Source organism: Antechinus flavipes, chromosome 2 (assembly GCF_016432865.1).
Source record: "Antechinus flavipes isolate AdamAnt ecotype Samford, QLD, Australia chromosome 2, AdamAnt_v2, whole genome shotgun sequence".
In the NCBI taxonomy this organism is placed as follows: Eukaryota; Metazoa; Chordata; class Mammalia; order Dasyuromorphia; family Dasyuridae; genus Antechinus; species Antechinus flavipes.
This window is the reverse complement of record NC_067399.1, coordinates 448730396-448742986: the sequence shown is the minus strand read 5'-3', so window position 1 is coordinate 448742986 and position 12591 is coordinate 448730396. Positions and strand designations below refer to the sequence as shown.

General features: G+C 43.1%; 1 protein-coding gene across 5 annotated transcripts in view; it reads right to left on the bottom strand.

Annotated features, from left to right (window-relative positions):
• SRC (SRC proto-oncogene, non-receptor tyrosine kinase) overlaps positions 1–12591 on the bottom strand; it is a 112811-nt gene that overhangs the window by 5282 nt on the left and 94938 nt on the right. For all 5 annotated transcript variants that reach the window (XM_051979338.1, XM_051979337.1, XM_051979336.1 and 2 more), the window contains 5 exons: positions 8644–8793; positions 7719–7874; positions 5064–5243; positions 3713–3789; positions 1504–1657 (listed from right to left, as the gene is read on the bottom strand). In XM_051979338.1, the coding sequence (XP_051835298.1) occupies positions 1504–1657; positions 3713–3789; positions 5064–5243; positions 7719–7874; positions 8644–8793 (717 nt within the window). The remainder of the gene's footprint in view (positions 1–1503; positions 1658–3712; positions 3790–5063; positions 5244–7718; positions 7875–8643; positions 8794–12591) is intronic.

Genomic DNA, 12591 nt, shown 5'->3' with positions numbered 1-12591 from the left:
GGACTTCCTGGCTACACTGATATTACAAAAGCATACACTCACAGTTGAAAGGGGCATCATGGCACCTAGCCCAAGCTCCCTCCCAGTATAGCCCCAGCACAGCTTTCTTTGCCTGTTCACTCCCACTCGTGCAAAGTATCTAAACAGTTGCTCAATCTGGTTATTTTTTTTTCTAAAATATCTTATGCAAATGTCCTCTTCTCTACATCCACTTAGCAACCACTATAGTTCAACCTTTCATCACGTATCACCTGGATTATTGGCAATAGCCTCTTAATTGGCCTTTTTGCCTTCTGTCTCTTCCTTCTCCAAATTGTCCTCCACCAAGCTACTGTAGAGATTCTCCTAAAACACAGACTTAACCATGTCATCCTCTCTCCCATTCAATAAACTCCACTGGCTTCCTATCACCTCCAGAATCGAGTTCTTTGGCATTCAAAGTTTTGTACAACATGGTTTCTTCCTACCCCTCCAGTCTTTTCACAGATTAATCCCCTCCTACATTCTAGGACTTAATTATCCTGGCCTACTAGATACCTTCTCCTATCTCTATGCCATTGTTATGGATGTTCCCCATCCTACATGTCTTATTCCCTTTTTCTCTTGGAATACCTGGTTTTCTTCAAGACTCAGCTCAAGCACTTCCTTTTGCAGGAAGCTTATACTGCTCCAGCCTCCAACTCAGCTTTAGCACCTTCCTTTCTGAGGTTACCTCATACCTAGCCTTTCTATGTATATTATCTATATGTATATATGTCCATAATGTCTCTCTCCATTAGATTGTGATGGCTTCTTGAGGACTGGGGCTGTTGTACCCTTGTGTCTTTTTCCCTGTATAGCAGTATGGCAGATACGGTTCCCAAGTAGAGTTCTTCCTCCCAGATCATGACTAGCCTCAAGTGGTATGCAGATATCACCTTGGAACAGAGTTTGTGCTTTTCAAAGTGTTTGCAGATCCATCATCTCCTTCAGGCTTCACAAGACCTGTTACCTGACTGGCCTGGCATCCTGTGGTGAGTTAGGGAATTCATTAGGGACGTGGGGAAGTAAGGCTGGGGGGCGGGGGGGCCTTCAAGTTGATTTAGCCCAACTCTACGACTTGCTGAAGAAGGAAACAGGCCAAAAGACACAAACTAAATTATCCGCAGCCACATAACTAGTAAGTAGCTGTGCTTCAAACCATGATCTCTGACTTCATATCCACTAAAATACATTGCTAACTTGCTTCCCAGTTGGTGCATTTGCCATAGCTGCCCTAACCTTCCATTTCCCCCCTCTCAATCCATAACTCTGCTTCTCCTTCAAAATCAGACCAGATGTCCTGTCCTCCAGGATACCACCCTTGACTACCACCTGTCTGGAGGCCAGGGTCCTCTTGGTAAACTGGAGAGGTACTATTATGCCCATTTTATAAAGGAGGGGACCAAACGAACAAAGTCATGTGCTTCGTGGGAAGCAGAGCTGAAGCCTTCCCTGGCACCTCCTTCCCGGGGGCCTTCGTACCTTGTCTGGCAGTGTACTCATTGTCCTCAATGAGCCGGGCCAGCCCAAAGTCTGCCACCTTGCACACCAGATTCTCTCCCACCAGGATGTTGGCAGCCCGGAGGTCTCGGTGGACATAGTTCATCCTTTCCACATAGGCCATCCCTGATGCAATCTGTGGGTAAAGATCATGTTTCTGAGAGAGCCCTGAGCCAAATGGGTCCCGTTAGCTGACTCAGCAAAGGGACAGAGTTAATTGTAGCCAGCGGCAAGCCATCCCAGGAGAGGTTGGGGATAGTGCATATTCCATTCCCTATTTTCAGGATTTGGAGATGGAAGAATCCCTAAATTCCTAGTCCAACCCTAGTATTTCATTGAAAAGGAAGGTAAGGCTCAGGAAGATAAAATGACTGCCCAAAGTCCTCTGAAATTCTCAAGTTTAATTAATTAATGCATTATTGATGGAGTTGTGAACTGATCCAACCATTCTGGAGAGCAATTTAGAACTATGCCCAAAAGGCTGTCAAACTGTGCATACCCTTTGATCCAGCAGTGTCCTTACTGGGCTTATATCCCAAGGAAATCTTAAAGGAGGGAAAGGGACTTACATATACAAAAATGTTTGTGGCAGCCTTTTTCATAGTGGCAAAAAAAAAAAAATGGAAACTGAATGGCTGCTTATCAGTTGGAGAATGGCTGAATAAGTTATGGTATATGAATGTTATGGAATATTATTGTTCTCTAAGAAACGACCAGCAGGATGATTTCAGAAAGGCCTGGAGAGACTTAACATAAACTAATGATGAGTGAAGTGAGCAAAACCAAGAGAACATTGTACACAGTAACTGCAAGATTTTGTTATGATCAACTATGATGAACTTGGCTCTTTTCAACAATGAAGTGATTCAAGATAACTTGTGATGGAGAGAGCCATCCACATCCAGAGAGAGAACTATGGAAACTGAATGTGGATCAAAGTATAGGATTTTCACCTTTTTTGTTGTTGTAGTTTGTTCTTTCTCGTGTTTTTTCCCCTTTTGATCTGATTTTTCTTGTGCAGCATGATGAATACAGAAATATGTTTAGAAGAATTGTACATGTTTTAACCTATATCAGACTGCTTGCTGATTTGGGGAAGGAGGGGAGAAAAATTTGTATCAAAGGTTTTTCAAAGGTGAATGTTGAAAATTATTTTTGCATGTATTTAGAGAAAGAGAAATATTAAAAAGAAAAAAAAAGAAATCCTTCAAGTCTAAAGTCTCATTTTAAAGATGGAAGACCCTGAGTCCCAGAGAGAAGCAATTGACAGCAAGTCAGCGACAGAATTGGGCTCAAACTTAGGGTTTCTAAGCTCAGACTGCCCCATTTCTTCATTAATCAATTAGTAAGAGTTTGCTCTGTTGTTAGACTGTAAATTCCCTTTGAATAGGTACCGCATATATATTTTAATCGCCTATAATACAGTACTTGTTATATGATTTCCATTCAATCAGTAAGTGCTTATATATACTTAATGATGGATTGCTTGAATCAATAGCAATTATAACAATATTATAAAATTATAAAAATTATAACTTTTTTTTTTTTTTTTTTTTTTTTTGGCTGAGGCAACTGGGGCTAATAAGTGACTTGCCCCCAGGGTCATACAGCCAGGAAGTATTAAGTATCTGAGGCCAGATTTGAACTCAGGTCTTCCTGACTTCAGAGCTGGTGCTCTATCTACTACACTAACTAGCTGCCCCATAAATTATAACATATTTCTAAAACACTTTCAGACTTATCTAGCACTTGGTAGCCCCTTTTAGGTAGGTAGAGCAAATATTATTTTGCTCATTTTACACATGTGGATACTGAGAGATTGACAGAAGAGGTCATCCAGTTAGGAAATAGTAAAACCAGGGCAGAAAGGCAGGTCTTCTTAATCTAAGACCATCACCCTTTGGCAATACTACAATCCCTCTCAATCAGTCAACATGTTGAACATGTTCATGATTTCTTCCATGAGCCAACCCAGCAGTCACAGTTCAGCTCAGAAATTTAAGACACAGTTGAAATGAATGCTCCAAAAAATAAATCTTACAAGTTTATAGAGCAGGAAGACAAATGTTGGGCTAGAATGGCCTGAGAAGAGGAGGGAACAAGGGCTAAACATTAAATGGAGCAGTGTTTGGCAGGGCCCACAATCCAGAAGTCTGAGTGCCCTGGACTCTGGATTACTCCTTGAGCTCACCTGAGCAGCCATGTCCACCAGCTGGGGCAGCCGAAGATATTTGCCCATGTCACCTTTAAGGAAGTCCAGCAAGCTCCCTGTAGGAGGAAGAAGCATACTCTAATTGGGGGTGGCCTGGAGCCTCTCCACCCTAATATTTACCCATCAAAACAGAAGAAAAGTGGCCTCACCTTGGCCATTAATACAGGGAAACCAATAGGAGCACTAGACAAGGGGTAAATTTTGAGGTGTCAGTTTCATGACTTCTTAGTGGAAAATTAGGAGGAACACAGAGATCATCTAACTCTCTCATGTTGCTGATGGGAAAACTAAGATCCCAATGGAAAATTGTTGTTTCATAAGACCACAGAGCTAGAAAACAGCAGCTCTGTAATTTGAATCCAGGTGTAGTAGAAAAGAGCACTGCAAGGCAGATGGCAGACCTGGGTTTGATTCCCTGCCTGGCCACTAAATAGCTGCATGACCTTGGCCAAGTCACTTCTCTCAAAGCCTCAGCTTCTTCCCCTGTAATATGAGGCCTTGCATCTCTAAGATCCTTTTTGGCTCATGTGCCAAGACAGGGAATATGAAAATCAAGTGAATTCCCTGAGGGTGCTCATTATTTTAAAGAAATTTTGAGAGACCTTAGGACATGAGAGAGATAGGCTGGGGAGGAAGGGAGAGAAGACTGCCTGAAGTTCAGTTTGGAGAATGTCAGGACATTGTGATGTGGTCTTAGGGTTAACACATAAGGCAATTCTGGGCCAGGTCCAAACAGGTTAGGTTCTCAGAATGTTTTGTTGATGGGCCTTTTATTCAGTTGGCAGTCCAACAAAACCTTCCCATTTAGAGCAGCAAATGAAAACAATTTGTTCCAGTACTTGGTTCACTGTTCATTTCAAATCTATTGGTGGGGGAGGGGAAAATGAATCCTTTATACAGGTCAAGATATGTTCTGTGAATATCATCTATTAAGTGTCCAAACTGAGTTTCCTTATATTTCCTCCTAAAATCAGAGGATTTATAACAGAAAAGAAGTTCAATCACCATTTTACATATGAGGAAATTGAAGGCCAAAATGGACCATAAAATTATGGATTTAGAGCCAGAAGGGATCTCAGAGGTCATCTAGTCCAATCTTCATTTAACAGGCAAGGAAACTGAGGAAAGAACTCATCTGACATTACATAATTGAATGAAGGATGTGAGCCTTAAACTCAGACCTACTGCCTCTTCTACTGCTCCATCGACTCACCTATCCACCCATCATCCACCTTCCACAATTCATCCACTGTGACCAGACTCAGCCTAACTGCCCCATGGCCTGCCCTCTGCCCTCTGGTGGTTTCCTTTCTTGGCCTGCACAGCTCACCCTTGTTCATATATTCTGTGACAATGTAGATGGGCTCCTCAGACACCACAGCATACAGCTGTACTAGCTTCTCATGCCGAAGCTTCTTCATGACCTGTGCTTCTTGCAAGAAGGCTTCTGGGGACATAGTGCCAGGCTTCAGGGTCTTTATTGCCACTCTGGTAGTGCCATTCCAGGTCCCTGAGGATTGAGAAGCAGTGGGTTCAGGGAAAAGTGCCCACCTGAGGGTACCCACCTGATCTCAGAAAAGGAAATATGAGAAACATTGAAAAGGTGGAATTAACAAGGTCTAGTAACGGAGTAGATATGATGAAGTAGATGGAGAGAGAATCAATAAAGAGTCAGGATGGAGTTTTAGATTTCAAACACAAATAAACCCTGAAAAGAAATAGGTAAGTTAGAAGGTATGGGTTCAAGGAGACAGAAAGGAGTCTTAGTTTGGACATGATGAGTTTGAGATGACTCTGCTACCCCCAAGGGAAGACATCAAGCAGGAAGTCAGAACTGTAGGACTACATATAAAATTCCAGAGAAGACAGGCCCCATCCTAAGTGAGAGCCATCAGTTCACTTCCCTCTTCTACTCTTCAGACTTCAGCACCCTCACTTCCTCTCTTCCCCTTCCCTCTGATGATAGAAGAGGAGGTGACCCTCTAACTGTGGGCATTTGATCCTATTCCCTCCCTATAGTCTCCTGTGGTAGCCATTCTTCTCTCTTGGGCAACATTAGCTTCTCCCCTGGCTCCTTCCTAGTTGCCTACAACATGCAGTTTTTATAATGTCTTTTAAAAATGACCATTGACCTTTCAATACTAACCAATTCAATATCTCTCCTCTCCATCACTGCTGAATGTATGAGAAAAACTGTCTATACCTAATAACTCCACTTCAACCCCTTGCAACCATTCCTTTACCTTCCTTAGTTTGCTGACCCTATTCTCTGATACCACTGCATCACAAAGATCTTTTTCCAGTTCTTATCCTCTGTGCCCTTTCTGCAACTTGATACTGTTGGGCATCCCTTCTTATTAAAAACTTTCTCTTGTCCCTGGATTCAGAGCCACCATATTTTCACTTCTTACTTCTCTAATTGCTTTGCTTTTTTCCCATCTTCTTCCTCACTGCTTAATGATGATTTTCCTCAAGAGAATTTTCTTTCTTCTCTCCTTACACCCTCCTCTCCCTTTACCATCTTATTAATTGCCATAACCTCTCTATCTCATTCGTTATCATCAACACCTTGAGGCAGATTCTCCAGTTCTTCAGGTTTGACCTTTCTTTTGCCTTCCAGATATGCACCTCCAACTGACTCTACAATTTCTCTATCTGAATACCTAACAGATATATCAAACTGAGCATAAATGAAATTGAGCAAATTGGCTGGTATAAGCCTTCATTACTACTCACCCGCACTACTGTGACAGTATTCTCCTGATCAAACCTTGCTAGTAATTCTCTGAAAAAAAGTTCAGGCTCTTCAGCCTGCCATTCAAGGACCTTCACATACTTATTTCACATTCATTCCCTCCGAAATCCAATTGGACAATTTCCACCTCTGTAATATGCCCTTTACACTTTCAACTCTTCATTTTGCCTATACTGTTCCTAATGCCTGAAATATCATTCTCTTCTACCCCTTTGTGGTTTTTTTTTTTTAATTTTTAATTTATTTTAAAGCCCAGATTTTTACATTTTTTTTCCAGTCTCAAATTTCTCCTTACCCTACCTTCTTTATCTCCCTTCCCTACCTTCTGTACCTGCTGAATTACTTTATGGTCTTTTTAAAATAGAACATGTTCTATATAATCTTCCCTGATTCCCCATCAATAATAAACTCTACATGGCACCTTGTACTTCCTTAATATGTCATATAACATTATGTACAATTAATAATATTGTTTGTTGCTGACTGTGTTGGTATTTCATCCCCTTCTAGACTGGGAATACTACAAGAATGGAGGCCAGTTTTAGTTTAGCTTCTTATCTTCCCTCTTCTCAAGTGCCAAGGACAGTGTTCTGCACAGTATATGCCAAATGAGTGTTCAACGAATGGATGGATGGAACCATATTGTGAAGGGCACTGAATGTCAGGCTAAGAAGTTTAGTCATTGTTATGGGGGACAGGAGAAGGAACAGTTCATCTGGAACAGTAGCAGAAATCACATAAGCAGAACTATGATTGAAGAAGATCCACTCAAGTGGGACTCTGGATTCATATGAAATGGGAGTAGCTTTGAGTAAAGGGAAGATGATAGGAGAGATCTTGATATGATTGACAGGCCCATTGCCTTGTGTGCATGTCTCATTTCCCAGCCAGCTCGATTTCATTTCCTTCATTTCAGGGACCAGCCAGCCTCTGAACTCAACAGGATGTTCCCTTACAGGTCTTGCAAACAGCAGGAGCTTAATACAGCTTTGCTGACTTAATCTGCCCTGACTGAATTAGAAGATCAAACCATATACCTGAGTAGCAGAGGAGGAACACTGTTCATATTCTCAGGCTAAGGTGGAGGCTTCAGGGAATTCTTCTGTGGCTTATGTGGAGAGGTGGCCAGTCAGAAAGGAGGGTCAGCTGGCAACAAAGACGGAAAGGAAAGGAGAAGAGAAAGGACAGAAGACAAGGAGGGAGGGAAGCAAGGAAGGAGAGAGCTCTCACCCATCCACACTTCTCCAAAGCAGCCCTGACCCAGTTTCACTTCTAGCCGCAGGGACTCCCGGGGGATCTCCCAGGCATCCTTCGCCAGGCCCTGGGTCTGCGGCTTGGACGTCGGACAGACGTTGGTGAGTCTGTGGCACAAGCCATCAGCGTGTTCTGGAAGGGGAAAGAGAGAGGGAAGTGCAAAAGCCCAGATAACTGATGAGAAATAAACTCCAGGATAGCCACACCCTGCATTCTGTTCCTTGGCTTTTTCAAGATTTTGATTGAAGTAATGAAAATGTATTTGCCCAAGGACCCTTTCTTCTTCCACCTTTTGCTAAGCGCATGCACACACATACATGCACACACGTGCACACACACACACACATAAATCCAGAGCACAAATCCCATGCACAAAAACACATGCAAGTTTCCAAAAAGACGCACCCTGACACACCCGGGGCAGCCGCACACAGACACTTTCCAGCACCCAGAGAAATATACACAAACACACACACACATCTGCAGATGTGCAAGAAATCACATAGCCATGGGGAGTTCATGGCTCCTCCCTAAGCTGCATCAGCCTTCCTAGGGACAAGTCCAGCCAATTGACCCCTGGGGATGAAAGTGTCTCTGCAATGCAAGGAGGTTTCTTCTGGCTTCCTTGCCCACCCCTGGTTCACCCACAGCTCAGTACCCATCAAAGACTCCCCACTTCTCCCTCTTGCCAAGATAAAACTGCCAGCCCCCTCCCTTTCCCTGTCCATATCCCTCCCCAGTTTCTGTCTATCTGAATGTCTCTATCTGTCTCACACGCGCGCGCACACACACACACACACACACACACACACACACACACACACATCAGCCTGGCCAAAGAGCAGAGCAGGGGCACCCCCATCCCTATGGGACAGCTGACCAGCTCACAACAAAAACATACTGGAGTAGTAGGCCGTGAGCTGCTGCAGGCTGTTAAACTGTGTGCGGGAAGTGATGTAGAAGCCTCCACTGTCCAGTTTTCGGATCTTATAATGTTTTACATTGAGGCCCTTGGCATTGTCGAAGTCAGAGACAGAAAGGCAATAGGCACCTACAAAAAAGAGCCCAGGGAGACAACAGGTTACTAAAGCAGGACCTCTTTCTTCCAAGAAACCCAGACCCCTTCTTATCTCAGGAAAAAAATGGGACTACACTCTTCCCTCCACTTGAGCTCTCGGCTAGAGATGTCAGCTCTAGGAAGGAATCCTAAAAAGGGATCCCCTTTCCCAGAAGCAGGGACGGGGGACTCCAAGCACACAAAGGACAGGGTATTGAGCTGTGGCCAAGATCAGGGCCACCGAATAAGGACAATAACAATCTGTTGCACCGCTCCTGAGAATATGGAGGATCTGCTGGTCCAAACCCAAAGACAAAGATTGGAATGAAGGAGTGAAGGAAGTGGGGAGATCCTCATTCTTGGAATGAAGGAGTGAAGGAAGTGGGGAGATCCTCATTCTTGGTCTTCATTCCATTCTAGGCTTTGTATCAGATGGCTAGAATTGTGTCTCCTTGCTTTGAGTGGAATGCTCACAGGGCCAGGAGTCAGAAGAACTGGTTTTCTAGTCCCAGTTCTAGTCCTAATTCCACTGTATTACTTCCCTTCCCTGGGCTTAACATTCCTTATCTTTCAAATGTGGATAATAATAACTTTGCCACACTGAAAGTATAAAATACCAAGTCATGTTAAAAAGAGAAACAAACAAAACCCAGCAATTGCACTACCAAGTCTGTGTAATATCCTGGTTAGCTTTCTTGGGAGGTCTTGGGACCACCCTTCATTTCATTCCTGCCCTTTACAGGTCTGTATCCCAAAAAGATCATAAAGAAGAAAAAAGAACCCATGTGTACAAAAATATTTATAGCAGTCCTTTTCTTGGTAGCAAACTATTGGAAATTGAGGGAATGTCCATCAATTGGAGAAGGACTAAATAAGTTGTGGTACATGAATATAATGGAATATTATTGTGCAAGAAAAAATGTTGAGCAGGCAGATTTCAAAAAGCCTGGAAAGATTTGTATAAATTAATATAAAGTGAAATGAACAGAATTAGGAAAATATTGCACACAACATCAGCAACATGGTATCATGATCAACTATGAAAAACTCGGCTCTTCTCAGCAACACAATGGACCAACACAAATACAAAGGATTCCCAAAAGAAGGTGCCATACATAACCACATAAAAAACTGACGGACTCTGAATGCACATCAAAGAATATTTTTTCACTTTATTCTATTCTCATGGTTTTTCCACTTTTGATCTGTCTCTTCTTTGACAACTGTGACTAATATGGAAATATGTTTTATATCATAGCCCATGTATCACCTATATCAAACTGCCTACCATCTTTGGAAGAGTAGAGTGAGAGAGAAAAATTTGGAACTCAAAAATCTTGCAAAAAATGAGTGCTAAAAATTTTTCTTGGCATGTAATTGGGGAAAACAAATAAAATACTATTTATAAAAGGTGGGAAGACTCTCCTGCTTCTTTGCAGATGTGAGGGAACCACAGACATGGAGTACTGCATTATCAGGTCAGACATTTTTGTAGATGTGGTCAGTTTTGCAGATTTTTTTTACCTTTCTATTTTCTTATACTTTATTATAAATGATGACTCTGCCATGTCATGGAAGAGCTATGTAATGGGAAATGTAGGTGATGTTAAAGCAAAAGCCATAATAAAATTTATTTTTTTTAAAGTGACTGCTGCTCCCTGCTATCGATATGGAAGATCTATAAGACAGTGAAGTGGTACTAAAATGGAGCTAGACTTTAAATCTGGGTTCTAGTATTAGGTGCAACAGGAATTGATTGACTCCATGATAAAGAGAAAGTGATGACCTCTCCAGGCTTAATTTACTCCTTAGTAAAATGTGGATAATGTTACTTATGTTACCGATCCTGAAGAACAAGATGGGGGGAAGTGGGGATTGTGAAGAAAGGACAGTTAGTACTACCATTACTCTGGGAAGGACAGAGAATTAGTGAGTATCCTGCTTACCCCACCCCTCCCACCCAGCATCCACACCTATCCTCTTGGGTAGTTGGTAAGGAAGCCCAGAAGTCTGCCAGGGGAAAAAAAATTAACAAGAAATTCTTGCCCTAGTCCCCAGTCCAGGCTCAGGGCCACATTCCACTAGCTTAATGGTCCCAGTACATCTACCTTTAGAAAAAACCCTCAGGATGGGACTAGGATAAAGGTGAGAAAATGCTTTGCAAACCAACTATCAAGTTGGTTCCTAGTCACATTCCGTTCCAAAAGTTAATTTCTCTGTCCACAAAACAAAAGTAAATGGTGAAACTGGAAGGTTAGAAATGCCAGAGCTTTGAGAGACAGGTTTCTGGGTCACTGAAGGAGGAAGTGATGTGCTGCTCTTGAAAACTGAGCTCAGAGCCTGACTTGGCCACCTGCTTAACTACAGATTGCTGGAACTAAGAGAGATCTTATACCAAAACACAGCATGTGACAGCTGGGAGGGTCCTTGGAGCACAGAACTTCACAACTGGAAAGGGCCCAGAAACTATCTAATCCAACCAGAAGCTCTGAGAAGACAGTCACAGAGCAAGCCCCGGGCCCTGAGCCGCCTGAGCATCCACACATACTGCTCTGTCTGTCTCTAGTTCGTCCTGGTGCCAGAGGCTCTGCAGAGGAGGGAGGCCCGAGTCCTCGGTTGTCATGGGTAACCCAGCTATTCCCAGCCCCCTGACCCACTTTCCACACAGCTCTTAGGGAGAAGGCTGGAGCCAAGACCAGGCCTGGCTTCCCATGGGAAGCCTGGCACTCTGCTGATTGGCTGGAGGAGACAATGAAGGGGCCAGGCATTCTTCAAATCAGATCAGTGTGGCCCCAACAGTGTAATAGAGAAGGGGGAGAGAAGCAGCCCAGGTGATCTGCAGCAGCCCTGGAGGTGGGGGATCAGAGCTGCTGTCTCGGCTGTGGTAACTACAGAAAAAGGGGAGAGTGAGGATGAAATCATGAATCACCCCCTAAAAGAGCACTGGGGTGCCATGGGGAACTTGGGCCAGCTGGGGCTCAGAGATGTGTGCTCATTGTCTCTGCTCTTCTGAATCCTCCTCTTTTACCATGTGACCTCCTCATGAAAGCCTTCTTGGATCATCCTAATGGTCAGTCTTCTCCCCCACCTCAAATGACTTGGCGTTAAATTATCTATGTGCAAACTGTAGCTCTTTGGTAAGAAGCAGGGACTGTTTTGTTTTTATCTTGGAATACCCAGTGCCTGGCACAGTGTTCTGAAAAAACAATTAAAAAAAAAAAACACTAAGCTCCTAAGAGGTGCTGTTTTTGTGCTTGGGGAGAGGCAGGATACAAAAAGAGGCAAAAGACAGTCCTTGCTCTCAATTAGCTTACAGTCTAATGGGAGAGACAACATGAAAGCAAATATATACAAAGGAAGCTATGTATAGGATAAATATGAAATAATGAGTGGAGGAAAGGAACTAGAATTAAGAGGGAGACTTCCCTGTTGGTGTAGAAAGTAGAATTTTACTTGGGATTTAAAAGAAGCCAGGGAGGTCAGTAGTCAGAGCTGAGGAGGAAGAGCATTCACTGGCATGGGGGACAGCTAGAGAGAATGTTGGGAACCCAGAGATGGAATGTCTTGTTGTGGAACAGCCAGAATGTCATGAGCTTGCTCATGTTAGGGAGTAAGGTGTAAGAAGACTGGTAAGGTAGGAGGGGGCCAGGTTAAAAGAATCCTGAATGTCAAATATAGCATTTTCTATCTGCTCCAAGAGGCAACAGGAGGTTGTTGATAAAGAGATCATCAACCTGCCACCAAACACTATAAGTATTTAATATATCTTTGCTGAACTGAACTGAAATAATG